The sequence below is a fragment of the Podospora pseudopauciseta genome, chromosome 1, assembly GCF_035222475.1.
Source record: "Podospora pseudopauciseta strain CBS 411.78 chromosome 1, whole genome shotgun sequence".
Classification (NCBI taxonomy): Eukaryota; Fungi; Ascomycota; class Sordariomycetes; order Sordariales; family Podosporaceae; genus Podospora; species Podospora pseudopauciseta.
Window position 1 is genome coordinate 7,321,071 of NC_085892.1, and position 27,012 is coordinate 7,348,082.

The 27,012-nt window shown below is 53.6% G+C and overlaps 9 protein-coding genes across 9 annotated transcripts; 4 read left to right on the plus strand and 5 right to left on the minus strand.

The window, feature by feature from the left end:
- Window positions 1–899: 899 nt before the first annotated feature.
- Window positions 900–1,730, minus strand: QC763_120050 (uncharacterized protein; the record flags this gene model as incomplete). Its single annotated transcript, XM_062908591.1, has 1 exon — window positions 900–1,730. The coding sequence occupies one exon, from the start codon at window positions 1,728–1,730 to the stop codon at window positions 900–902; it is 831 nt and encodes a 276-aa protein (XP_062771700.1).
- Window positions 1,731–2,808: 1,078 nt separating this feature from the next.
- On the minus strand, window positions 2,809–4,188 carry QC763_120060 (uncharacterized protein). The gene is made up of 4 exons (XM_062908592.1): window positions 3,845–4,188; window positions 3,701–3,789; window positions 3,515–3,646; window positions 2,809–3,450 (listed from the first exon to the last, which is right to left on the minus strand). The coding sequence occupies exons 1-4, from the start codon at window positions 3,895–3,897 to the stop codon at window positions 3,272–3,274; spliced, it is 453 nt and encodes a 150-aa protein (XP_062771701.1). The 5' UTR covers window positions 3,898–4,188; the 3' UTR covers window positions 2,809–3,271.
- Window positions 4,189–4,327: 139 nt separating this feature from the next.
- On the plus strand, window positions 4,328–9,675 carry QC763_120070 (uncharacterized protein). Its single transcript, XM_062908593.1, has 2 exons — window positions 4,328–4,778; window positions 4,836–9,675. Exons 1-2 carry the CDS (start codon window positions 4,615–4,617, stop codon window positions 9,604–9,606), a joined length of 4,935 nt encoding a protein of 1,644 aa, XP_062771702.1. The 5' UTR covers window positions 4,328–4,614; the 3' UTR covers window positions 9,607–9,675.
- A 5-nt stretch (window positions 9,676–9,680) lies between these two features.
- QC763_120080 (uncharacterized protein) lies at window positions 9,681–11,110 on the minus strand. The gene is made up of 3 exons (XM_062908594.1): window positions 10,635–11,110; window positions 10,249–10,562; window positions 9,681–10,193 (listed from the first exon to the last, which is right to left on the minus strand). The coding sequence occupies exons 1-3, from the start codon at window positions 10,933–10,935 to the stop codon at window positions 9,858–9,860; spliced, it is 951 nt and encodes a 316-aa protein (XP_062771703.1). The 5' UTR covers window positions 10,936–11,110; the 3' UTR covers window positions 9,681–9,857.
- Window positions 11,111–12,463: 1,353 nt separating this feature from the next.
- MCCC2 (Methylcrotonoyl-CoA carboxylase beta chain, mitochondrial) lies at window positions 12,464–20,704 on the plus strand (the record flags this gene model as incomplete). Its single annotated transcript, XM_062908597.1, has 5 exons — window positions 12,464–12,657; window positions 12,719–13,712; window positions 13,761–15,186; window positions 15,303–20,519; window positions 20,582–20,704. Exons 4-5 carry the CDS (start codon window positions 18,924–18,926, stop codon window positions 20,702–20,704), a joined length of 1,719 nt encoding a protein of 572 aa, XP_062771704.1. The 5' UTR covers window positions 12,464–12,657; window positions 12,719–13,712; window positions 13,761–15,186; window positions 15,303–18,923.
- Window positions 12,789–13,403, minus strand: QC763_120090 (uncharacterized protein; the record flags this gene model as incomplete). Its single annotated transcript, XM_062908595.1, has 1 exon — window positions 12,789–13,403. One exon carries the CDS (start codon window positions 13,401–13,403, stop codon window positions 12,789–12,791), a length of 615 nt encoding a protein of 204 aa, XP_062771705.1.
- Window positions 17,043–18,428, minus strand: QC763_120100 (uncharacterized protein; the record flags this gene model as incomplete). Its single annotated transcript, XM_062908596.1, has 1 exon — window positions 17,043–18,428. One exon carries the CDS (start codon window positions 18,426–18,428, stop codon window positions 17,043–17,045), a length of 1,386 nt encoding a protein of 461 aa, XP_062771706.1.
- Window positions 20,705–21,566: 862 nt separating the features above from the next.
- Window positions 21,567–23,067, plus strand: QC763_120120 (uncharacterized protein; the record flags this gene model as incomplete). Its single annotated transcript, XM_062908598.1, has 3 exons — window positions 21,567–21,939; window positions 22,003–22,546; window positions 22,710–23,067. 3 exons carry the CDS (start codon window positions 21,567–21,569, stop codon window positions 22,888–22,890), a joined length of 1,098 nt encoding a protein of 365 aa, XP_062771707.1. The 3' UTR covers window positions 22,891–23,067.
- A 662-nt stretch (window positions 23,068–23,729) lies between these two features.
- On the plus strand, window positions 23,730–27,002 carry QC763_0023800 (uncharacterized protein; the record flags this gene model as incomplete). Its single annotated transcript, XM_062905422.1, has 4 exons — window positions 23,730–25,683; window positions 25,752–25,912; window positions 26,143–26,642; window positions 26,856–27,002. The coding sequence occupies exons 1-4, from the start codon at window positions 25,664–25,666 to the stop codon at window positions 27,000–27,002; spliced, it is 828 nt and encodes a 275-aa protein (XP_062771708.1). The 5' UTR covers window positions 23,730–25,663.
- Window positions 27,003–27,012: the final 10 nt, after the last annotated feature.

A 27,012-nucleotide genomic window follows, 5' to 3' on the forward strand; every position in this document is an offset into this window, starting at 1 on the left:
CCATCCGGCCTTCCTGCCCCCAAAGTGGCGTGACCCCTTAACACGTCCCCTCTATGTATGACATGCATCGCGAAAGGTCAAAGCGGGATACGACCTTCATCACCATCCCTCCCTCCCTCCCTCGCCTCTCTACCCGTCAATCATCTCCCTTACGCCTTGGCTTGGGCCGTGATTATCACTTCTTATACCAATCATATCATAATACACACGAAAAGTTGAGAAAGAAAACAAACCCCCCAAACTCAGATTCTCATTCCACCCCCCCAATAACTATGCTCAGCTGCTAAAAATATGGTATAAAACGAAGTTGAAAAAAAAGCCATGAAATCGTAAAGTTGTCGAGCTCTGAACCTTCCCCCACCCCCACCCCCTCTCCCCCCAAACTGCGCATCCCTCCCCTTGTCAAAAAGCTATGTATGTATCGTCCTCAAAAATAACAAATCCCCCTCCCTCCCTCCCATGAGAATGAAGAAGACAAGGTTCTCCCGCTTTTGGCAACCTGATGTGTGTAAGAGGGAGGAAATAAAAAAGAAGCGTGTTCGTGAAACAAAAACCAGGAATAGACCAGCAGAAAAAGAAGGCGTGCCAGCCCAATCAAAAGCAAAAGAGTCGTACACCTCAAGATAAGGCAACAGAGAGACATGACAGGAAAAAAACAAAAAAGAAAGAAAAACATGACAGAATGGGGTAGTAAACATCAATGAAATCGTCAGTCGCAAATTCAGACTGCCCGTTTACAAAGAAACGAGCCCGGGTATCTTCAATCAACATGTCGCAAATTCACCCATCCCCCTAGTTTCCACGGTACTTTTCCTGGATATAATTCCATTCTTTGCTTGTCCCTTACAGGGCTGTCCCAAGACGGTTGGTTGATGTGTTTTTGTGGTGCGTTGCATGGCTTATTTGATGTCCTTGAACAGATCGGTGCCAAAGCCATCCTCGTCCTTGGCGTCGTCGCTCGACTTGAGCTCCGTCAGTTCCGGGATCATTGGTGGCGGCGGCCCGGTGGGCTTCTTCTCGTCTGTCGCGGGCGGAGAAAGTGGAGTTTTGTCGCTCCGGAATCTGCTAAACCAGCCACTCGACCGCTTCACTTTCCGAGAATCGGCCACACTGCTGGCACCCCTGCTAGGAGGCCGCGATGTCCTTTTGCTCGCTTCCACTCCCTCTCCCTCCACATAGGCCGAGTTCAAAAGCCCGCGGCTAAAGAGGCGGCGAATGCTTCCGGGTCGCGCCGACAAGGTTGGGGAGGCGGGATTGTCTTCGGCCGGGCGTTTTACACCGGCAATAGTCGCGATGGGTGGGACAGGAGCCGCAGCAGCAACAGCAGCGGCGGCGGCGGCCGTTGTGGTGCCATTCGACTTGACGGCCTCTTTCGGGGTGTCTGGCGGCGTGGGGACGGCCTCCTCTCGTATCGGCGAAGGGAGGGGCGGAGGGATGTCCGTTCCGTCGGTCAGCGCGCCTAACTTCAGGTCGAGGGCTGGAAGCTCAAAGCGCCTGGTTGCAGTGCCATTCGCAGGCTTCGCAGCAGCGGCGGTGTCCTTCTTTGACGGCATGTCGGGTTTGTCTTCGGAGACGGGTCTCGCCCAGAGCAGGTTGAATATGTTAAAGGTGAACGAGTGGGCAAGTTGTTTACCGAATGGCAGGGTTGGGATCGTCCGAGCGCCAGTGGTAATGGCGAGGGCAGTCGAATTGGATTGGTCCGCTACGGGGCGACTCGCACTACTAGACATCGGGATGTCGGAGGAATTGATGGCGTGTGATGGATACAGAAGCTCTGGAAACCGAACGGAAAAGAGGCGAAGGCCTGAGCGAGCGTGTTTGGTGTTGACAGGTGGGCTGGGCGAGCGATAGGTTTGTCTGGGTGGCCGCGCGGGATGTTTTGGTGCCGAGAGCGTTGGAGGAAACGAAACGTTGACACCGGAAACAAATGCAACGTTCGAGAGCCGGCAGGCAGGCAGGCAGGCAGGCGAGCTGTTGGTTGACCGTCGTAAAATATCGAGGTGGCGTCCGGTGAGAACCGAGTGAACGACGAGTGAATGACTGTGATGGTCGCGCTGGACCTCTGTGTGTGTCCGGAGGGCCTTCAGATGACAATGAGTGGCTCTCCGAGAGAAAGTGATGGTAAGGTAAAAGTCTGGTGAACCCTTGTTGAAAAGAGGAGGACCTGGACAGGAAGTAGAGAATGCTCCCTCCCTCAGCTCAAAAGGGAAAACACCCCTGGATCAGTGATGGTGCCCTGCAGAATTGCACCTCCGAGCCAAGCTAAACCTGTCAATTCCAATTGACTGGCAGGACTCCGCTAGAATGCGGGATGCCCTGTCACTTGGTAAGCTCGGGCTCGGCTAGGGACTTGGGATTGGTGATATAAACTTTGTTTCAACCAGGCAGAAGAAAAGAACTGCCGTTTATTACCACCCTACGGGCCTACTTACCTGTGCATCCCGAGCTAATAGGACTCCAAAGACACCTGGATTGCCATCGCCAGCTTCAACCATCAGAAGAATCCCAAATACAGCCCTCGGCGGGGTCACCGAGACCGGCAGTTATCGTCCCCACCCTCCAAGGGACCGTGGCACCTCACCAATGCCGTATTACCCTGCAGAGCGATGGAAAGAGACCCGAGAGATCATCATGAGCAAAGTTTCGAAGGTGGGGCCCAGGTGCCGATATGCAGCTACCAGTGCTGAGTTCCAGGCGATTGGTTCTGTGTCCACGGCGTTGCCCAAATTGATTAACAACTACCGAGCTGTGCCGAGTGCAGCTGTGTGAGACTGCGGGCAGTCATCGTCGTATATCTGATACTATCGCCATGATCGAGCTGCCAACTTTCACTGCACATGAATCCCACAATCTACCCTCGTATTCCAGCCTGTGGAGAGACACGCCCCGTCATGTGCAAGCTGTCGCTATCCGTCCTAGTAAGATCGTTGATATTCGCTGCCTCGAGACACGCTCTCCGATGATTGCAAAAATACACCAAGAAGAATCCCAAGGAATAGCCAGAGGGTCACCATTCAGCGCAGAACCTGTGACGCAGCAACATCCCATTCTTCCCCCATATGCTCGTGAATTCGTGATCGCAAATATACCTAGTCGTATGCCAATCCGCCCATCGGCACCACACCCAGAGAGCTCTCCCACCCAATCCCACGCCGTCGCCACCAAGTTCACCGTGTCTCTGTTGTATGGATGGCACCGTATGGATAGCGGATAGCGGAAGAAACTGTATTGTTATTTTATTCTGTTTTTCTGGAGGACTCACGCCGATTTTCTATTTCGGGACGGCGTATTGCTGAGTCCACTGCTTCGCCGTCGCAATAGCTGCTTTCTCGTCCTCTTTCCAGCTCTTGGCAACATCAGCAGCAAGCGGATCGTCGGGGTTCGGGGCACCGAGGAGGGCTTGAATCGAAAGGAGAATTGTTCGGATTTGCAGAGCAGGTGACCAATTGTCTGTAAAGGGAGCCCGAGTCAGTATGGTCCCGACTTCACTATCGTGGTTTTCGGGAATACCCACTCTTCAGCACATCAAGACAGATACGACCGAGCTTGTCAACGTTGGGGTGGAAGATCTTGGTAAGGAAGCGAATCTTGGGGGGTGTCATAGGGTAGTCGTCCGGGAGAAAGAGCTCAAGCTTGAAGACGCCGCCTAGAACAGTGGTCAATGCTTGCGAGCTTCATTCTAGAAAAACGGGAGACAAACCCTCATATGGAGAAGATGAAGGACCATGGATCTCGACGTCAAAGTACCGTAGGTTGTCTTCGTGGGGAATGGCGCTGATGCCTGGGACACTGTTGCGCCACAGTTAGTAAAGCTCAACGTAAACGCAAGGCGGAGGGCGCATACGGCTCCGCCATGAGGCGCTCGGTCTCTTTTTGAATTCTCTTGGGGAGAGCCATGGTGAGTGTTTAGGTAATGGTGCGTCGGGACAGATGAGATGAAGCGCAAGTAGAAGGTCAAAGGAGGGGTAGAACTCCGAAGCGAGGACAGCAGGTGGGACGGTTGCGTTAGCAAGTGTGTGTTGACGAAGCAGGATCAGGTCTGGGGGACCTTTCTGTATTTTCGAGAAGTTTAGCGCAGACGTAGAGCTAGTGATGGATGCTTAGCAAGAAAAAGACTGGCGACAATGGTGTTGAAAATGCCCAAGACAGGTTGGAAGCCTATGGAGTCATAGTGGGCTATGTTTGGCCAGGCCTGGCAGGGTTCTAAGGACGGCTGCCGACTGATAAGCGCACAGACCGCTGATCACATTCCTGATTCCGCCATTTGCACATCCCGGGGTTCTTTCATCAGCTTGTCAAAGGGTAATATGCAACTAAGCGTGTTGGCGCTGCAACATCGTTGAAGGTTACTTTGACGACAGTTGCTTTCACGAGCCTCATTGACCCCTCAGTTCTGAGAATATAGTTTCATCTCTGATTCTTTGATTGTCACACGACAATATATCAGGTTGATTCTTCGATCCAAACTGCCCAAGGTGCTTGGCCATTGATGGAGAGGTGCTGAGGTGTGGTGAGACGGCAGTGAGAGTGAAACTCGCTGGGCTATCTACGGTCATTCAACACCAAGGCGCTCAGGATGAGCCTCACAGTGCTCTGCGGCCCTTATCTTCGACCATGCCTTTCTCCTTTGATCGATTATCCCAGCCTCCAGAGCATGAGAAGGTTGTCAAGTCGGCTTTTGACAGCGAAACGTTTGATGCAGTTGGCACAATTCATGTGGATGGCCTGGTAGGCTCGGCAACCATCTCGCCGTCGGGGCGAGATGTGGCCCTTGCATCGTGAGTAGTCACATTGTTATCATGCTGAGAAAACAGACAGAATCTAATATTTTACAGACCCAAAGGCCTCACCATCATTGATCTCGATTCTCCATGGAGCCCTCCTCGTCGGCTGAGTAGCCACGGTCTGCCATGGCTTGTGGTTGACGTCCAGTGGTCTCCCTTTGCCGCTCGCGAATTCTGGGTTGCGTCAACAGCAAATCACCGATGTCTGGTCTGGAACCTGAACAAGCGCGATGACTCGTCATCTGGGGCCGTTGAACATTCCCTCCAAGCCCACAGCAGAGCCATCACCGATATCAACTTTTCGGCCCATCATCCCGATTCTCTTGCGACGTGTGCCGTGGATGGCTATGTTCACTGTTGGGACTTGCGGAGACCAAGATCTCCTGCCTTGACGTTTTGTGACTGGTTTGCTGGTGCGACACAGGTCAAGTACAGTCGTCAGGATCCCAACGTCCTCGCTTCCGCCCACGACCGCTATCTTCATATTTGGGACCAAAGAAAGACTGCGGAACCCTTGACAACCATCATCGCACATACTTCCAAGATTTATGGCATTGATTGGAACCGTACCAAACCGACCTGCATAGTCACTTGCTCACTGGATAAGAGCATCAAGTTTTGGGACTACGCCGATGAGGACGACGCGCTCCAGAGAGTCGTTCGCACTGATTTTCCAGTATGGCGGGCACGTCACACTCCTTTTGGCTCCGGATTGTTGGCTATGCCACAGAATGAACCAGGCAATCTATATCTATACGACCGACGCCCGAAGCCCACAGATCCGGTTGACGGTGCCGTTGAACCTGTTTATGTCTTCCCTGGTCATGGCGATTACAAAGTCAAGGAGTTCCTTTGGCGAAGTCGAGGAAGCGTGAATGATGGGATCGATGACCGCGAGTTTCAGCTTGTTTCATGGGGGGAGGACAATGAGCTGCGGCTTCAAAAGGTCGAGGCGCCGATTTTGAAGTCCGCCGGCTATGAACGGGGGACCCCTTTGATGGAGAACCTCATTCTCACTCGGAAGGGCGCGACTTACAAAACATTCCGTACAGTTGACGACGCCGATCAGGGAGATCGCAGGACCCCCACGATGAGCCACCCTCGCCCGCGAACGCGCAGCCGCTTGCGCCCAAGTGCCCTGAGCATGGCTTTTCATACCCGTGCTCGTCTGATCGGTCCTTCGTGGAGGGCTACATCCATGAAGAGCAAGTCAAACTCGAGGAAGACTGCGGACAAGAGTGAGCTTCAAATCGGCTGGATGAGAGGCATCACAATATCAAAGAGAAGATCCGGCTCAGAAATGAGACCAGACTCTCCAGATTCCAGAATGTTTGGCCACGCATTTGACAGTGAGTGGTGGGGGCCCGAAACGATACAGGATGAGTTTCTCCGGATCAGTAGTCGGCTGCCAAACGTGGAATGGGAAAATATCGACATGGACTCTTTGACGCTGAAGGCTTCCCTGAAAGGGCCATGGGGCGTGGATGAGGCGACCATCTTCATCAAGGTCAAAGTTGACATTCCGCCCAGTTATCCCGAGAGCAAAGCGCCGAGGTTCTACATTGAAAAGTCATCGTTCATGCCCGAGGAGACCCACAAGAAGCTTCAACATGAACTTCAGGAACTCTCCATCCGCTTCTTGGAAAGAAAGGAAAACTGTCTCTTTGTTGCCTTCACGTATCTACTGGGCGAGGTTGACCTTGAGACCAGCACAACATACTTCAAGAATGTTCGGGATCTGGACGACATGGATGGTTTGGCTGATGAGAGCTCTAGTGAAGACGACGAGAGTGGCATTCCTGCCGGTGGCTCTGCGTTCATGTCAGAAGAGCTCAGTAGCAGTAGTGAATTGGATCCTACAGCAACACTAGCCCCAGCCAAACGCCCTAATATACCCCCGCCACCGAGACTATGTGGTGCGAGATTTTTCAGTGATGGGGAACTGGTTTGCTTCTTTCCCACCAAGGAAGAGAGGCAAAACACATTGTTCACTATAGTTGCCCCAGATGTCTCTAGTAACAAGCAGAAAGGGGAGTCCGCATTTGACACCTTTGGACGGCTTTCACAGGACTCATCGGCGCCCAAACATCTATTCAACGACGAGACATCGGCAACTGATGACCAGTCGGAATATTCTGATAGCACAGAGTCAACGTCATCGACAGACTCGGAGCCAATAACAATGCACAAGCTCCGTCTCTGGTATCAGCCTGGGAGATATTTCCGCAAGCCCCTCAGCACCAACGATTCGGTGCGGTCCAGCGGAGGTGGTACCGGCACTGGGACTGGAACCGGCACAGGAACCAGTCAGAGAAGACCAGGCAAGCCGAAAAACGTTGTTTCTATTCACGACTTCCGAGCCTACCTACCATCCAAGAGAGAGTTCGCCGAGGAGTATGCTATATTTGGTCACGGTCCTGAGGTGTGTAATCACAACGCTGCGGTGGCACACAAGTATGGCTACTTGGACCTGGCCACCATCTGGAAATATGCCGCTCTTCTACTGCGAAGAGATGTTCCGCTCGAGGTCCAGTACAGCAGAGAACAGTCTGTATTGGTCATCGCCAGAGAATCTGTGTCTCGCTCCAATCGGAAAAAAAAGGCGGGTTTAGCCGGTCGTGTGAAATGGGGTTGTCATCCACTCGCTCGCGACTTGGTCGACCGCCTGTTCGACTATTTTGAGAAGATAGCTGATATCCAGATGCTGGCTATGCTTGCCTGCATCTTCGGAGACTCATTTGAGGAAGATGGAGTGGCATACGCCGAAGCTCGCCTGACCCAGCCGGAAACACCTCTTGCTATGAAGGCGCCATCATTTTCGCTGGAATATTTCCCTACACATCCTGATTTTTGGAGTATGAAATACAGAAGCCGGGGAAACTCGGCTGTTGGGACTTCCAGAATAGCGAACACACCTGCCGGCCACTCGGGCTCTCAGGCGTCAGGAGACGCAAAGGTGCAGGCTGGATTTGGCACTCATTCATACTCCCGCAGAGAAACACTACCCAAGCTCACGCCCGGTCAGGCTCGAGAAGCTCGACAGACACAAAGTCTGTCCACCTCTCCCAACACCCGATCCTTTTACAAGCCCAACTCGACAGTTGCCTCAATTGCTGCCAGTTTGCCACGGACGCTTGCCGGCATGGTATCTGCCTCGCCGCCTGATCGTCCTGTACGAAAGCGACCTAGTCCTGCGGAGACCATCCTCAGCAGCTTCGCACCTAGCGCTATCACTTGGGGTAGCTCAACCGTGTTTCGTGCTAAGGCCGCTGCTCCAAAAACAGCTCCTGGGACAGTCCGCACATCTCAATCCAATGATGGCCGGGTCAAACGTAGTTTCTACTCTATGGTTCCCATAGCTGTATCATGCGTTCCAGAGGATCAAGGGCTCTTTGACGATGATGGCTGGATGCCGACTTCTCTCATCGAACCCCAGCGTAGAGAGCTCTACACTCACTACCGCTATTCATATGCCGAATTGCTCCAGACGTGGGGTCAATCTCTGTCTCGTCTTGAGATCCTCAAGTTTAATGTTCTCAAAGACGAACGCCTCTATAACAATAACAACAACTGGAACAGCAACGACTCCGACTGCACCGACCTTGATCCTACTCCCCGCGGCTCACGGCACTACCCAACCGGTGCCTCCTCGCCCGTGATGGGCTTCGGTGGCCGCCACGAGCTATTCCAAAACCTCCTGGCAACGGGACGCGGTTTGGATGTGACTGGCCTCTGCCGCATCCACGAAATCCAACTCGACCCTGTCGAATATCACCGCCCCGCCAACGGGCACGTCGGTGGAGCAGTGGGCATCTGCCCTCGTTGCTTCCCCGAAAGCGCCTACGGCAGTAAGATCCCACAAACTCAGCTCCGCTGCGTCTACTGCCTCGAGCCCGTCGCCTCTGTGTATTCTCCCTGCCTATCCTGCGGCTGCGTCTGCCACGCCTCCTGCCGGGCAGACTGGCACGCCATGGGCGAAACCGAATGCCCGGCCGGCGACGAGTGCAACTGCGTAGAGGACGCCTTCAACGGCCAAGTTGAGTCCTGGAGCGCGCTCCAAGCAGCAATATCCCATTTCCCTCCCGTCCCCTCACCCGTTTCCTCCCCACCCCAAGCCCACCCCCCCACTCGTGTGATGACAACCTCGGAGAGAACCATCGCCTCCCTCAAGAAAGCCGTCGGGGTAGGTAGCAGCAGCAGCGCGTCACTCCCTGCCCGCTCCCGACGTAAATCCGCACCGACAGAACTGTCAAAATTCCAACTCAAAACCGGGATCCCCCCCCCTTCTCAACCCCTACCGCCGGGTAGACCTAACCTGAGGAGAATGCAAACCAACACCGGGTCATCCTACGCGCAGAATTCAGAAGATGAGACGTCTTACCCCTCCCCGGCGCATTTAGACAGGGAAAGCGGCAAGGACTGGGAGCACATTGTCTCTATCCCGTCAGTCACCATCACGAGGGCAAGCAACAATGGGAGTAGCGGCGGGAGCAGTGTTGCGAGCACGGCAACGACGGGGAGTGGGTTTTTGGCGGGGGCGATGAATATGGGATACAGTATGGGATTTGGGGGTTATGGGAGCAAGCCGCCGGTGCAGGGGGATGAGCCGATCAGTGCGGCGAGGTTGAGTCTGGGGAATCGGCTGATGAGGAGTTTGCAGGGGGCGGGTTCGAGTGTGCGGGGTGGTGGTGGTGAGGTGAGAGATGGCGGGAGTGTGAGATCACAACAGCAGCAGCAGCAGCAGCAGGGGGAGGAAGGGGGTAGTGGTATTAGTGCTTTTGCGAGGAGGAAGAGTGGGAGTGTGATTTGGAAGAACTCCTGAGAGGGGATTGTAAAGGTTGTATAGCGAGCGAGTTTTAGTATTGCATTTCAGGAGTGGAAAAGGGGTCAAAAAAGGTGTTGTTTGCGGGACTGACCAGAGCAAAGGTTACCTAGTGAATGAAAGAATAGCATTGCCATTGAAGACTCATCATTTCGTGACCATAGCGCTAACCTACAACTTCCCCCTGTCTCCACCCCTATTTATTTCTTAGTCCCCTATTTCTTCTGTTTCCAAACATTTCGAAAAAACACTCACGCCTTCCAGTTCTTCGCAAAGAAGTCCAACACCGTCTTATATCCCCTGATATACTCCTCCTTCACCCTCGCATCGCTCAGATCACTCCTCGCCGCCATCCACCCGTGGATCTGGTCCTTGAACGTCTCGACATGCTTCGCCACCTTGAGCGTCTCCTCAAACTCCTTGACCTTGTCCTCCGGCTCCTCCTTGGACGCAAGCAAAATAAGCGGGATCTTGATCCCCTCCGCCTCCTTAGGGTCAACCATAGCAGGATGGCACTCTGCGCCGACAACAAAAGGATTCTGATCCCCAGACGTCACGAGAGACACAACCTTCCCGCCCCAGCAGAACTATTCTGTAATCAGCTTCACGCCCGCGACGGTTTGAACGAGAAAGGAGACTCACACCCAAAATAGCCCACTCCTGCACCCCCGTCTTCTCCTTCAGAGCCTTGACATACTCAGGGAGCTTGCCGGCCACGCCGGGAGGCGGGTTTTTGCCGAAGAAGGCGCCAAGGTTCTTTTGCTTCTCTTCCGTGTTGGGGGGATACCACTCGATGGGGCAGGGCTCGCCTTTGAACCAATCGGGGATGACGACTTTGTATTCTTCCGAGGAAGAAGTGGCGAGGATGTCGGCGCCTTGGAGGGTTTGCTCAAAGTAGCCGAAGATGTCGTAGATGACGAGGATGCCCTTTTTGGCGGTGGAGGGGCCAGTTACGTCTGGGGGTGTGTTAGTCTTGCGTAAAATGGATAATGGACCCTAATAACATGTCTGAAAAAGGGGTAGCATACAAGTCTTGAAGCCATCAATCTCCTCGTAGCTACCCTTGGCAGAGTAACCCTTGGAGACAACAGGAGGGATGTTGCAGCAGGCCTGGTTGTGGCCGTGGGAGGCTTGCATGGTGGACATCTTGGCGGCTTGCTGTTTTACAGAGAGAAATGTTGTGTGATTCAACGAGCCAGTTCTAGAGGCACACGCAGGAGGAGGTTCGGATTTGAAGATCTGGGGGGTGCCGGACAAACGATAAGCATAAGAGCCAGGAGGACGGGAGAGCCGGGCGGCTGCGAGACGGAGCTGGCTTGGTGAAGGCATACCTTTAAATGAGAAGCTTCTAGGTTCGGGGTATCTTGCCTCGGGGATCCTCGGACAATGATGGCTGCTGGCTAGTGTAGGGAGCTTCGAGATCGGTAATGTTGCCTGTCTATCTTGGGGCAGAAGTGCGGGGTAGCTTCCCACTGTTGCCGTCAGATTATCAAATCACGCCCACTATTGAGGAATGATATTCTAGTAGTGAGACCTAAGGCACTAGGCTAGGCATTATTACTAAACTACCTAACTACTTTTGTTTGTACAATACTTAATTAATATAATTAACTATCTTAATATTAAATCTAATTACTTATAATTAGCGCATTATTTGTTAAATAATATTTTAAAGCTACTACTACTATATTAAATGCATAATTATTATACTTTTAGAATATTTAGTTTTAAAAATAATATTACTACAAAAATTAATATTATACTTACTATATTTGATAACTGTTAAAATACAGCTTTTGTTTGTGGATTTTACAATGTATCTAAGCTCTGTATATTATAGGGCCTTAGAGGCAATACAATAGCTTGAATCAGCAGTGTTTAGGGATCACAGTTGCCGGAATAGAAGCTCGGCCTCTAGAAGCAATCCGAAGTCCTAGAAAGCCGAGCGCTAAAGCCGGTGCCCTGCAGCAGTTAAACGGGAGCGCAACGTGGCCTGTAACGTGGCTCCTAACCTTATATTTGGTTAGCGCATTTAGCGGGCATTCGGGCTCGGGAATGGAGTCACCCTCAGGGAACAAGTAAAAAGCCGATAGCCTATAAGACCTCTGCCTCACACCTTATTCACTGTGGTATTTCTTAGTCTATAAGATTTAATTAATATACTGGTTCACTACACTCATCAGTGTCTCACAAGCATATGTTACAGTAATTCTCTTCTATATATTACAGAGCGCCGCCTCTGTAATCCACCTTCTTTCAGTGCCACAGCAACTGTCGAATGCTGCAGTCAAAGTCTTCTTCGCTTTCAGTGTATTGCGCCGATAGCTATTTGAGCCTATATTTACAGGCTTTAATAGCACCTATTTCAACAATAATTATTTCAAAATAAATGGTATCAAAATAGTTAAGTATCAATATTAAAAAAAGGTTATTTTTGAGTAAATGTTTAGATAAAAACTGTAGCATAGGTTTAGATCTTTTCCTTATTATTTGTAGATGGAGCGCGTAGCGCGCTACTCCGTACTTAGCTCTAAGATGAAGAAAAAGGTTTGATATTTGAGACTAGGCGGGAGAACCTCGGGAAATTGGACGTATCCCAAATCTTTTGCTGGACCTTCGGTAGAAAGAAGATTCGTGGATGCGACACAGTGAACCATCCCACCATGATGTCACAGTTCTTTCCCCGCCCAACAGTTGCCAAAGGTCACTGGCCAATCAAGTGCAGCGGGTGAGCTCCGAGCAGTGCCCCACTGTCGTAGAAACTCTATTCCCGACGATGTTTGGTGCTAAAAGGTTGCTGGACTTTTTATTGGTCGGCGGTTCCATTCTCCTTACTTACTCCCATGCACCTGGCGAAGACACGACGAGATCAACTCATACGATGTGTAACATTGAGAAAGACTGCCACTATGAAAAGAGCCAAATATGATGGCAAAGCTAACGCAGACTGCCCCCCCCGCCTGTTCTCGGACTTTTTGCAGTACTTCAATATCTTGTCATCATCAATCCTCATCATCATCATCATCATCTGTGTGAATACTCGAAGCTCTTGTAAGCAACCTCCACACGTGCTCTGCAGCCACGATCTCTGCTAACTCCTGGCCTGAAACAGATATTCCAACCCTCACACAACAGTTGTTTGCCGACTGTGAACCGTAGGAAAGCTGATACCGTGAAACCATTCACTGTTCGCCAATCTTATGGCCGGACCGCTTCATGTCCGCCACCGCCTTCTTCACCACGGCAACCTCAGCCCCGAATCGAAGAAACTTCTCGATATCAACCAGGTCGATCCATTTTGGCACCAGGTTCTCTCCCTCATCCTGCGTGTCCTTATCGGGAGTCGAGTTGGAGTCACATGTCGCTGCCCAGTAGTACACCGTCTTGAAGGATGGTGACTTGGACTGAGGATCGGGGTAGGAGCATGTCCCGATGAACTCCCTGCTAACGTGGTCCCAAAGAATCTCTGGCTTCTTGTAGCCCTTGCCCTTGTTGGGGAGGGCCCTTTTCGGCAGTTGGGCTCTCGTGGGAACCTTGAGTGCCAAAGGCGTAGCCGTAAACCCGGTCTCCTCGTGCGTCTCCCTGAGGGCTGTGTCGAACCAGTGCTCTTCAACGTTCCTTCTGCCTTTCGGGAGCTGATGGATCTGAAGGCGGTTGTTCCAGATGATGAGGACCTTCGCTCTCCCAGGGTCGATTGTTACGGTGCCGCAGGATATTCCAACCTCGTGCGCCGGACTAAATGTCATGCTCATGTCAATCTGGTCCATATCCAACTGCTCATCACCATGGCGAGCCATTATGATGGTGATGGTGTGTGGGCAAGGTCGAGCTGGTTGCTGAAGGGGTGGTTCAAACCAAGAAGAGGTCTCGAAAGCCCAAGATGATTTGGAAAGGTTATCTTGAAGGTGCCAATTCTATCTGAGAGGTGGCTTTCTCGTGTCGATGGGCGGTTTTCCCACGGCGGGCTGCTGAGACTTATATCTGGTCATTTTCCTGCTCTGAGGGCGGCAGTCGGCATGAATCCGGAAGGGATGGGACGGATTCCCAAGCACACCAACCTGCGAATCTGCCTGTGGCCCAAAAAAGACGGGAGTGACATCCGACCGGTGAGCACCTAAGACATGAGAGGTACTTCAAATACTTACAAACTGCAGCGGCAATGAAACCCCGCATGACGACGGTATTGGTGAGCAAGGGATGGAAGTTCACATTGGGCATATACATGTACTCTCACACCAGCCCTGACCGCGCCGACTGCGACCCAGAGACACACCCCGGCAGAAGCACAACCTCTCGGATGCAACGTGGTGGTGGCCGACTGGGCAGCATCGAACTCGATATGGTATTTCAGGGACTTGAGCCATTGGATCCGGAATACCATGACAGCGTCTTCCGGTGCAGAAGCGTCGCTGCACCAGGGGTTCCAGACCCGCCCTCATGCCTCGAAAGCCATAGTGGGCGCCATAGCGGAACCAACCATGTCGCTCCCTCACGATGTCCTCGTCGGAACAATCACCCCACTCACGCGTCGCCATGATATATACCAACAAGTTTCAACGATCAGCGTCAAACACCCCGGCACACCGGTGAGGATCCTGATCATGCGGCTGCTACCTTACTGGCGGTACCAGACTTTGGCCAAGCTCGGGCTTTTTATGACAAGTCAGATCACCCACGAAGAGACATCCATCACAAGCCTTGCGATGCCATCTCTGGCAAACCTGCCGGACTGTCCCTCTGCACGTCTCTCATGCCCACCCTCCAACAGACGCCCTTGCTTCGGTCCACAGCTGTCATAACAAACTTATCATCGGGTCGGGATACCTTTTCTGAACGCCTGGCAATGATTTGAGAGAGTCCCACCCCTCCCCCGCAATGTCCTCTGCGGGGTATGCCCGTCAGAACCTTCTTGACACCCAACCTCGAGAGGCCCCGGTGGCCCTTCCTTCGGACCTCCATCACCTCTCCGCGACTGTTGTTGTTTTCTGCGGCCTATTCGACACCACCACAGTTGTCTTTGTCTCGACATGAGAGGCTCTTCTATGGTGTGGTAGACTATGGTCGCACAATCCAGGGATTTTGGAATCGGCTAACTATGCGATGTTCACTTTGTGCCACTTCGCGTCTGATGCCTTGTAACCGCTTCACTGGGCGGCATTTGTACCCATCCGCATCGAGATGTTGTGCCACATGGTGGATGTCACGCAGGCTTAATGCTGCAACTGACCGGAGTTTCGGTACTTACTGACGTGTGACATAGTTTCTAGAAAGCTGCAGCGATCTCTCGAGTTCACACACCAATGGCATGGCTGTGTATTTCAAATCAGACCATACACGACTTCCAATGATCTGGTTTATTCAAGTGATCCGGTAACGATTTTCACTATCTTGCCTCAAGCGACAGGAGTGTGGCACGATATCATCGTCGTAGGGTAACCGTTGGCGGAGCCCGCATATGTCACTGCCACTCAGAAGAGATGCCTGAAAGACAAGACCAAAGCCTCCGCCCCTGGCGATGGACTTGATGGCCATGTTTTGGGTTGAGTAGGACAACCATTACGAGCCATGGTTCAAGACAAGGTACCCTTCCTCACCACTTGTCCACTTCCTCCCCACTCGTCCTCGCCAGGGCAATCCAGACACCGATTCTTAGATGCTGCGCTATCAGGCTAATGCCAAGACTGCTCACAAACTAGATAGACATATATCGCGCTGCATAACTTCCGAAGATGTGCAAGCCAAACGATTCGACTCTGAAACTGTAACTGCTCTTGGAACTTTTGACCAAGTGTCAGACTTTTCTTGAAGCCATGATCGATCTGAAAACATTACCGGCGCCCTCTTGTCTCGAAAATAGTGCCGGACACCACCACTTTTCACGCTACCCCTCTTTCTGCCGTTTTCTCATTCTTGCGCTACCCCAGCGGCCAGTTAGAAATAGCTGCGCTCAAGCCAAACTGTGGTTCTGGTGGTAGGACAGCCTGAATATGGGCTGCACTCCTCTTCATGTCGTCGAGGCTCGAGCACGCCTTGGTTGTCTATCAGAGCATCGTCAAATATTTCTGCCGTTGCAGGATGTGTAGGACAGCTTCTCGATAATCAACCATGTAGGTGTGCCCCTGTCTACCTCCACCATCACGGGCATTTACCGGCCGAGCCTCTCTGTCTCTCGCTCTGGGTTCGCCCCGAGCCGCTGTTGACTACAGCAAGTGCCAGCTTTCTTCACACACTCCACTTCCCCTCACTCACGGCCAAAGCGATCACGATCGATGGTAAGGATCGGAAAGCTGGGGCGGAAGCAGCACCACCCTGCCCCCCACGTGGGGCAACTGTTAAGTCCTCACGAAGCAACATGGGAAAAGATCAAACGAGAAGACAAGTTCTCGAGGGAGAAACTCTAGAGTTCCATTATGGACTATCATCATGGCCGTGTATGTACGTACGTACCGTACAGCGGCTGAACCATGCAGTCATCCAGTCACTTCCTTGCCGCGCCCCTGCGCCTGGCAGCACCAAAACTTGCAAGTTTTCTTCACCGAGGTTGCCTTCGTCTGCTTCTCGCCTCTAGATGGACCGCAACTCTGCCAGACCGGTTTCGGGAGGCGCCGCTATTGATTGCCGAGCACATACACACACACACACACACACACACACACACACGCACATGAACACAAAAGCCATCGTCACACGGCGGCCAAACCGACAGCAACAAACGGGAACGAAGAAAAACAAACTGCACGAATACTATCAAAGGGAAGGTTACCCGCGAATCAACATCTAAGGATGCTTCTGCATTCAAGTGACGCCGCTGACACCATATTCTCATCTTATTTTTTGGGAGGGGAAGAAATCCGGTAAGGTACAGATCGGCCTGTTACAACTACCACCACATGAACTTCCGGGTCCCTTCCCTGCTCCTGCGGCTCTTTCCCATCAGCCGACTTCTCGACGATATGGTGCTGCAGGTCCATCACAGTTTGAAGAGTGGGGGTTCAGTCCAAGTCCGCGGCCAAAGGAGCGTGCCAGTGGTATGATGTTTTCTTGAATCATTTGTCTTGATCCGTCTCTCGCTGTTTTACACCGCACTCATTGAGCAAGACCCGGCCCGTGTCTGCATGACCTCAAGGTGGCATCCTTATCCGGGGAAAGGGAAGGAAGAGACACGAACGGGGAGACAGGCTCATACATCCTGGCGAGAAGCCACAAAAACGCGGAAAAGATGCCCATGGGACATGATATAGATGGTTTGTCCAATCAGGTGGGGTATTGTATTGTTCTATCTTTCCGCCGACATACACGGCGTGATCCGGTTGAAGGATAGGGTGGGAATGTCGTGCTGGGCGTCTACTCGGGCACCCTCTGTTCTCACGGGAGACGGGACGGCTCGCCTTTGCCAAACTTCCTGTCACTGTCCAAGGCAGCTATCGGGCAGCGCTCTAGTTGGCCAGATGGGCATACTCCTTGTTGAAGGCACGCCCGATCACCATCCGCCTGACCTCGGATGTTCCCGCTCCAATCTCATACAGCTTCGCATCCCGCAAGATTCTCGAAGCGGGCATCTCCTCCGTGTAGCCCATTCCGCCCAGGATTTGGATCGCATCCAGCGCGCACTCGGTCGCCCTTTCCGCGGCATAGAGGATGGCACCTGCGCAGTCCTGGGTGCGGATATCGGCCTGCTCGTCAACCGCCTTGGCCGTGGCATAGGTGTATGCCCTCGAGGCCTGGAGCTTGGTGTACATGTCGGCCAGCTTCCCTTGCATAAACTGGAACTGGGCGATAGGCGTGCCGAACTGCTTGCGGCCGTGGGCATAGGGCAGCGCAACGTCCAAAGCGGCCTGCATCAAGCCCAGTGGTCCAGCAGAAAGAACCAATCTCTCGAGGTCCAGTCCCTCCATCAGAACCCTAACCCCGCCGTTGACTTTGCCCAGGACGTTCTCCTTGGGGACGAAGACATTCTCAAACACGAGCTCTCCCGTGTTGGAACCCCTCATGCCCATCTTGTCCAGCTTCCTCAGGCACTCGAAGCCCTCTGCCTTGTCCGTTTCGACGATGAATGCCGTGATGCCCTTTGATCCCCCATCAGGCACAGTCTTGGCGTAGACAATAACTATGTCTGCGTCTGGGCCATTGGTGATCCACATTTTGCTTCCGTTTAGGACGTAACCCCCGTCCACCTCCTTAGCTCTCGTCCGCATAGAAACAACATCACTGCCCGACCCGCTCTCACTCATGGCCAGGGCGCCAACCTTTGTCCCCGCAATCAGATCAGGCAAGAACTTTTCTTTTTGTTCCTTTGAGCCATTAAGCTGAAGCTGGTTGACGCACAGCTGGGAGTGGGCAGCATAGGAGAGGGCGATGGACCCCGAAGCGCGGGAGAGCTCCTCCATGACGATGCAGTGGGCTTGGTAACCCAGGCCTAGGCCGCCGACGGCAGGGTCGGCGGTTATACCTAGCAGACCGGCCTCTCCCAGCTTGAGCCACATGTCGGGGGGGAACTGGTTGGACTTGTCGGTTTCGGACGCGAGGGTTTCGGGGAGGGAGCGGCGGACGAATTCTTGCACTGTGGTGCGGAGTTCGGAGAGGTCGGCGGGCGTTGGGGGGGTGAAGCCCTCGGGGTGTTTGGAGGAGGCATAGTGGCGGGTGGTTTGGAGGAGGTATGAGGATGTTGGTAAGGGCGTTGAGAGCGGTCTTGGGGAGGTTGTTAAGGAGGGGCAACCGAGGATGGCTTTGGACAGACGGCCAAACTGGCGGCGGGGAACTGAGAGGACGGTTCGGGGGGTTGCTGTGCGCAACAGCGCGCGGGATGTGGAAGGGGTTGCCATTGCTGTGATGGTTTCAGTAGATTCAGAGCCAACGACGACGAGTATGTGCGACAGCAAGATGAGGAAGGAAAAAGTTAAGGAAGACTGTAGTTCCCGGGTGACTTCTCCCTGGCTTACACGGCCATCTAAATGCCAAGGCCGCGCAACACCCCGGCAGGCATGCGGGCAGCTGCTGATGGCAAGTGCTGGAGTGCGATTGAGCTCGGCTTTCCACGGCCTAAGCCGGCCCGGCCTGTTGTGGTAAGCCCACCTTCCAGGAACGACATGGTTTCGAGGGGGGTTCACAAGTCGAAGGACGTCAGTGATGCTGATCGTGGGCTCCGTGTCTGGCCAGGGCCGCGGTAAACCGCTGGGCCGGGTTTCTGTTTCGCTTTGCTCTCGATCCCTTCCACCAATTCTTAGATCTCCTGCGCCTGTTCTGCTTCAGTGGTTGTTCCTTTTTGCGCAACAGCACTATCCCACCATCTCCCACGTCATCGCCACTCCGTCGCAAGCATGCTCCCCCAAATATCGCGACAATTGAGTCGCCAATGCCGGCGCACTCACCTTCTCCGTCCAACACCCCATCCCTCATCACCAAGAACACCACGGTGCAGCAGCAGGACAGTAGCAACCTTCACCACCCCCCACCAATCCTCCTCCATCTCCGTCCTCCCCTCCGCCGTCGACCCCTCCTCCCCCGAATACCTCGAAAACACCAAGCTCATGTCTGCCGCCATGTCCCGCCTCGAATCCCTCACCCGCAAAGCTCACCAGGGCGGTCCCGCAAAGGCAAAGGAAAAGCACCTCGCCAGAAAGAAGATGCTCCCCCGCGACAGGATCACGGCTTTGATCGACCCGGGGAGCACCTTTCTTGAACTTTCCCCCCTGGCCGGTCACGAGCTCTACCCCGAGGCCGAGGTGCCGTGCGGCGGCATCATCACCGGGGTGGGTGTTGTCGAGGGAGTGGAGTGCGTAATCGTTGCCAACGACAGCACCGTCAAGGGAGGGACATACTACCCTATCACGGTCAAAAAGCATCTTCGTGCGCAAGAGGTGGCAAAGGAGAACAACCTCCCGTGCATATACCTTGTTGATTCTGGAGGAGCGAACCTGCCGCACCAGTCGGATGTGTTCCCGGACAGGGAGCATTTCGGACGGATCTTCTACAACCAGGCGAGGATGTCCGCTGCGGGGGTTCCACAGATTGCGGTGGTGATGGGGCCTTGCACTGCGGGAGGGGCGTATGTACCGGCCATGAGTGACGAGAGCATCATTGTGCAGGAGCAGGGTCACATCTTTCTTGCGGGGCCGCCGTTGGTCAAGGCGGCAACGGGGGAGGTGGTGAGCCCGGAGGAGCTGGGGGGGGGGAAGATGCATAGTAGCGTGAGTGGTGTGACGGATTACTTGGCGGTGGATGATGCCCATGCTGTTGTGCTGGCGAGGAGGTGCGTGAGTAACCTCAACTGGCCCAAGAAGACCGCACTGGTGAAGACGTATGAGGAGCCGGTGTATGATCCGGAGGAGCTGCTGGGGATTGCGAGCACCAACCTCAGAAAGCCACTGCCGATCCATGAGGTTATTGCACGGATTGTGGACGGCAGCAAGTTTAGTGAGTTCAAGAGGGACTTTGGGACCACGCTGGTGACGGGCTTCGCCGAGATTTACGGGCACAAGGTTGGCATTGTGGCCAATAACGGGATTCTGTTCAGCAGTTCGTCGCTGAAGGGGGCGCACTTCATTGAGTTGTGCTCTCAGAGGGGGATCCCGCTGGTGTTTTTGCAGAACATCAGTGGGTTCATGGTGGGTAAGGATGCGGAGAGGGAAGGGATTGCGAAGAACGGCGCGAAGCTGGTCACGGCGGTGGCGTGCGCGGATGTGCCCAAGTTTACGGTGGTGGTGGGAGGTAGTTATGGTGCGGGCAACTATGGCATGTGCGGGCGGGCGTACTCGCCGAGGTTCTTGTGGATGTGGCCGAATGCGAGGGTGGGCGTGATGGGTGGTGAGCAGCTCGCCAAGGTGATGGAGACGGTTGGGAAGGGGGTGGATGAGGGGTTGAAGGACAGGATCGAGAAGGAGAGTGATAGTGTTTTCTCGAGTGCGAGGTTGTGGGTGAGTATTTTGTTCACGATCATCGAGGTCCTGAGTCACGGATTGCTAACATTGGGGTCCAGGATGACGGTGTCATTCCACCACAGCATACCAGGAGATACCTGGGCCTGGGACTGAACGCCGCGATGGGAGGCAGGAACGATGTCAAGGCTGGTGCTACGAAGTTTGGTGTTTTCAGAATGTAAATGCTCGCCAGGTAAAATCATGGAGATGCTTGAGGACCGGGCGTAGGGGAGCAAGCATGTGTTTTGGTGATATAAAATGAAGAAGTTTTCACGAACCGAGATAGCCCGATTCATTATTATCTACTTTGCCCATCTGTTTCAAAGTCGGTTGCATCGTCAACACTCTTGCCTGCCATCCTTGGACTCGTATCCATCTGCCATGGTCGCCAAACCCTCGTAAAGGGTATGTCTGTGGTTCGTCTCGTACTGCTTATGGATACGGCGGTCACCACGGTGTTTTGACAGTTTGCTTATCAGCCCTTCCCTCACCCCTCACCCCCCATCCGATCAACCCCTATTTCAGGGGCAAATGTCTAGTCGAAGATGCTGTCATCCGCGTGACTGAACAGCTTTGCAATCGACCCATCTGGGCACTTGTCGATCTGCCACGCAACAGTTCTGTTCTTCGTGTTCCAAACCCGAACGCCGTCACCGAAAAGCGAGAATTCCTCCAAGCGCACCATTCTCACAGGAAAATGTGGGCTTGAAAAGATCCAGATGCTTTATCGACAGCACCGCTCTCTGATCTAGCCCTCAAGTGCGGGACTGGCGGTAGGAAAGCTACCCCTACTTCCCCACATGGAGGCGCTTCCAGCCTTGTCGATTCCCTGTCAGATACCACCTCAGAATGGTGGGAGGGGGGCAGACTGCGGGCAGGAGTGGTATAAACCAAGCTACCCCGCTTGGGGATATCTGAGCTGGACAGGAAACACGACAAAGGATATCAGCAAAGATAAATACCATTGAAGCATCGAGAAACCACAAGTTCTTGACATCGCCATACTTCGAGAAAGCATCAACAGTTTCAGACCAAAACCCACCCATGTCTCTCCAGTCCGGAGTGCGGAGGACACTCCGCCAAGCCCTCGTCTCCACACGCCAGCATTTACACCACCAGACAACACCAAAACAGACATCACCAACATCATCCTCCCCAGTCCGATTCTTCCGCTCCTCCCCCAGAACACCACTACGAGACGAAGAAGGAACTTCCGGAAAAGAAGGCCAATACGCCCGAACAGACCACACCATCCAAGTTTCCTACCCCGGCCCAGCCTCCACCCAACTCCCCCCAACGGACAATCTCGTCAAAGGGATCGGCCATGGAGGTGTCCCTACACTGCCTACCTTTTCCCTCCAGGGCAAAGTAGGTGTCGTGACCGGTGGTGCGAGAGGCCTTGGGTTAGTGATGGGTCGTATGTTCTTTTTTTTCTTTCTTTTTTCAGATCCACATTGTCTGATACTGACACGGAAAACAGAAGGGATGGTCGTAAGCGGCGCCTCGCTCGCCATCGTCGACCTCAACAAGGAAGAAGCCACCAAGCAAGCCTCCCTCATCCTCGAGACTTTCAAGCGGGACAACCCCTCTTCAGACCAAATCCCCACCATCACAGCCCACTACGCCGACGTCTCGGACCCCTCCTCGGTCCAGGCCTGCATTCAAGAGATCATTTCTGCTCACGGCAAGATCGATGGCCTTGTCACCTCGGCCGGGTTCACCGAGAACTTTGAGGCGGTTTCCTACCCTTTTGATAGGGTCCGGAAGCTGTGGGGGGTGAATGTGGACGGGACTTGGCTGTTCGCTACCGAGGTGGCGAAACATTTGATCGAGAGGGGGGCAAAAGGGAGCATGGTTTTTATTGGGAGCATGTCTGGAGCGATTGTCAATGTGCCGCAGCCCCAGGCGCCGTATAATGCGGCAAAGGCGGCCGTGAGGCATATGGCGAGCAGTCTGGCGGTGGAGTGGGCCAAGTATGGGGTGAGGGTGAATGTGATTAGTCCGGGGTATATGCTGACTGCTTTGTGAGTTTCTTTTTCTTTCCTTTTTTTCTCCTTTTTTTTTTCCCCCTCTTTTTCTTTTCTTCTTTTCTTTTTCTTCTTTTTTCTTCTTCTTTTCCCTCTCTTGATATTTCGGTGGATGATGGGGATGGAAAGTCTGGATTGCTAACAGGGGTGAGCAATATAGGACTCAAAAGATTCTCGATGACAACCCGGATTTGAAGGAAAAGTGGACGAGCTTGATTCCGCAGGGAAAGATGGGCAAGCCCGAGGACTTGATGGGCCCGGTGACGTTTCTGCTGTCGGATGCGAGCAGCTATGTTACGGGGGCGGATTTGAGGGTTGATGGAGGGTATACCTGCACTTGAAAGGTTCATCATCCATGGAGTGATTGAATTTGTGTTAGAGAAACGGGGATGTAATATCATGTCATGACATTAGATAGAATAGGGGGCGTTTTGAAAAGAGCGAGCATAGAAGTATGCAGCCACATTGGATTTCATCAAGTTCACTCATTTGTTACTACTTTCTTCATGAAAGACATACTCGTGAGAGATGGACTATTGAAGTCAATCCGTCCGTCTCCCCAGGATGGACCTCAAGCTACACAGGTGACGAGAAAGTCAATTAGAAAGTGAGGTGGGCATCTCCATAACCCTCAACACCTCACCGCATCTTTACCTTTTCTTCTTCTTTTTTTTTTCTTTTTTTTTTCTCGAGAGAAAATACTGCTTTGAGACATGAAAAGTGCTTTGATAATGCAGTCTTGACGGACGAATGGAATCCAAAATCACTTAGAGCCGAAAGCAAGACGCCCACCACACGCTCCTCACCCAAAACCGGGCCGGTTCTGACAGGTCATATGCATCGGTTCGGTTCGGCATGGTGGGCGGCAGTCTGGATGGTTGTTGGTCAAGTCTTGACTGCAGCATCCAATGTACACAAACGTACATCCCTTGACATGCACTTTCAGACGAGCTGATATGCGATGTGAACAACTCTTTGGGATGTATCAAGGGCGACCGCAACTTGTCTAGGCGAGAAAGAGAAGACCGGCGAGTTGGTGACGGGAGCATATAGTGGGTCAAAGCGTTTTGAAAGCCTGTTGCAGGGGTGGTGTTAGGGTGGTGCCCAACTGTAGGGAGATCAACTGACACGTAATTAGTTTTGGCCAAAAAGGTACGTACCAAAACCAATGTGGTATTCCCTCTACCCCCAAAAGCAGAGAAGAAACAAACCTTGATCATCTGATCTCCTGTGTGTCACCTTGTGGCATTCTGGGTTCCATGGCACACAAGAGGCACAACAAACACATCGAGACGCTCACAAACACCCACACCCTCTCACAGGGCAAAGGCAGTCCCTGATCATGTCGTCAACCGCTCCTCTCAGCCTCGGCCAAAGAATATGAAAACCCCTTCGCCTCCTTCCTCTCCGAGAGAGGGAATGAAAAGGAAAAAAGAAATTACTCTCGAGCTCGCCATGCCGCAATGAACCAATGGATCAAGGTCATGTCTCGTCACAAGACTGGTTCCCCGCAAAAGCTGGGCAGATCAGAAGATCCCGGACCAGGGGTTTGACGAGAAGACTGTTCACAGGAATAAAAGAGGGGAAAGAGAGAAAAAGACACTTCATCGTCAGAGGTGGGCCGGCCGGCCGCATTAGCTGGCTAGACCCGTCACCGTCCAAGCGGTTCTTTACGTACTGCAAACCAAGCTCATTGCAGGAGAGGAGCAAGGGGTGGTTTTTTCTTCTGTCTTTGCATCGCGCTGGTGCTGGTAGGGCTGTGTTTTTTTCAAACATTGGGAATTGGGTGGCGGCAAGAAATAGCCCTCCGCCGCATAGCACAAAAGCGGTGAAGTGTGTTTTCCTCCTCAGAGGAGGCTGGAAGGGCCACCACTGGGTCGCGGAACGGATGATGCGGTCTGGGGAAAGCTGGGAACCTTTTGAACCCCCCCCCCCCCTGTCGTGATATAATCCGGGGTTCAAGTGGGCAGAAAAAACGCGCGCTGTGCTTGTCATAGGGGAGGCCTGGAATTAGCCGAGTTTGTACCACTGTGTGACAGTGGGAGGAGTCATGGACCAGCGGGAACAGAATTCTCGGATGGCTGTCGCGTTTCCCTTGCTTGGTTATCGTTGGTGAGCAAGCCGGCCTCAGACGTCACTTTGTTTCTCAGTTCCTCCGAACCAGGGCGGAAAAGAAACGTGATGGCGATCTCGTCACTGGAAAGGGAGAAGGCCGTGACGAGGTTGGTCTCCCCGCTACGCCATCCAGACACGGGCCAGGGGGTTAAGCGTGGGGGGCGATATGGGCGGCGTATGGCGCTGATGTTGTGGAAAGGTCGTTGGCATTCCGAGGTCTTGGTCCACCGCAGCCATCAGCGGAGCGGCTCACACTCTCCTTATGCGTAACCATCGGACGCTCCAGCTGAGCTCGTAACGAGGGCCATGAGGCGGGCAACCGTACGCAGATCCGCCCGAGAGCTGAGTCGCACGGGCAGACGAGGTCAACCACGGACCACAGGCGGCAGGCCGAGTGAAGGAGGACCTCCGAGGAGACGATAGACCCTGTGCGAGAACGGGCTGGCTGTTCAAGTAACACTCAAAATCCCACGTGTGCCGTCGCCAGCTGTGCTTGTTTCCACACGAGTGCGTAATCTTCGCCCACCGGTGACCGAAACTGGAGTGATTCCCGTGGTGGTTTTTGGGGCGGTGATAGGTGGTGATAGGTGAAGATATGTTGGTGTGGTGGTTATCTCTTCCCCCGGACAGTATCCGAAAAGCAAACCCCACGGCCAGCGCAAGGTTTCAAGGTTGGTGCCCGACAACAAGTGCAAGGGTGTTCCAGCCAGGCTGGACCTCCTCTTGCTTTTTGCTGCCGCGCAGGGGAGGCGGTGAAACGGCAGCGTGAGAGTGAGAACGAGCGCGTGAGGTGCCTTCTCCTCCTCTCTCTGTCTCGGCTCTGGGGGTTCTCATGGTTTTCATGCTTCTCATGCAGCACCTGCTTGATTGGGAACTGGCAGGCTTCCGTGGAGTTGGTGATATCAGAGGGTGTCGCCGGTGCCAAGGGACATACTTTGGTCCTCTGGTGCCTGACACCAGGGTCCGCTGCTGAAAAGGGCAGCCTTGGGTTGTCGCTGGATGTCGAGTGGAACCGACGCGTTCCTTTGAGAGCACCCCCCGCGATGGGTTTGGATGGAAAATGTCAAATGGCATTTTTGCTGGTCAGGTCATCTCCCGCTTGCCAAATCCCGGCTCGTCCCCGGCTTTCTGCTGGTCTGCTCACCGGGTCGGATCTGCAGAGCCAGTCCAGACCAATTCTGCCAAGGTGGTACCCAGCCTTCGGTGCGAGCCGGGAGCTTCCAGGGCTTGTGCTTGGCTTTTGGGGGCGTGTCCAGTGCCTGACATGCGCTATCCGGCCCCCTTCTGCTGCAGCTCTAGCCCCTGTTCAGTTGGCACCTTCCACTGCCTCCCTGGGGATTTCTTCTCCTCCTTTCCTTCCAGATGCCCCCAACCTCACCCAACTTCTTTTTCCATTTCTTTTTTTGATACTAAACATTCGGGCACCTTCTCGCTGCGTGTCCCGTGCTTGGTTGGCTCAGGTTTGGTTCCAGACACAGACGCCAGTGATGGAATTGGTTTGCGTCTCACTGGCATTGCCACTGCAATAAGCTTTTTCCGTGTTTTTGCTCGTTGGCTGTTCGCCCAGGCAGCCCTCGTGCTCAACCTTCGTCGTCCCATCCCAACGCTCATGGAGCACCTGGACCTGGACCTACTCTGCTCTCCTCACTCGACTGCACATCAGACGGCTCTTTTCTGGCCGCCTCGTGGTGCCCTCCGGCCCCGAAGAGAGAGCGCACGAGCTGGGAGCAACAACGAGAGGGGCAAGGATCTACTCTCAACAACGGACCGTATGCTCGTTTGTGAACGGTACGTGAGAATTTTGCGGAAAGAGAAGAAGCAAATCAGCGCGTCGGGGGGGAAGGGGGGTGGGCTTCTTGCTTCTGGTTCATGGCCCCGGATTTCCAACTCCCAGCCGTTTCCCCGAGACACCAACGACGCTCGCACTTCCGACCGGCCAGCCACCGACCCCTTCAGGCCTGGTCGCTCAAAGGCGCCAGTGAGGTGTGTCGTGTCGAACCAGGGAGGCCTTTGCCAAGCTGCTTGAAGCTGTAGGTAATACGTTCGGGGTTAGCCCTCCCTCCACAGGATGCGCGCCAGAGACTTACATCCCAACTTTTGTCACATCGTCACCGCCCCCTGTCACTTTGTCCATCATGCCAGAGCTCATGTCGCCCGTCCTTGTCTCAACTGACGCTTATCTTTTGTCTAGGTCCTCGCCCTGATTCATCTTGCTCCGGCCATCCCGCCGGCGTTTGCTCTCAGGTTCTGGCTAGCCTTATGCTGTTTGCCAACCAGCTTGCCTTCTCAGATCTGCTGGATATGTCTGTCTGACCCGGCTTCACCTACCGTCAACTAATCCCTTCGCC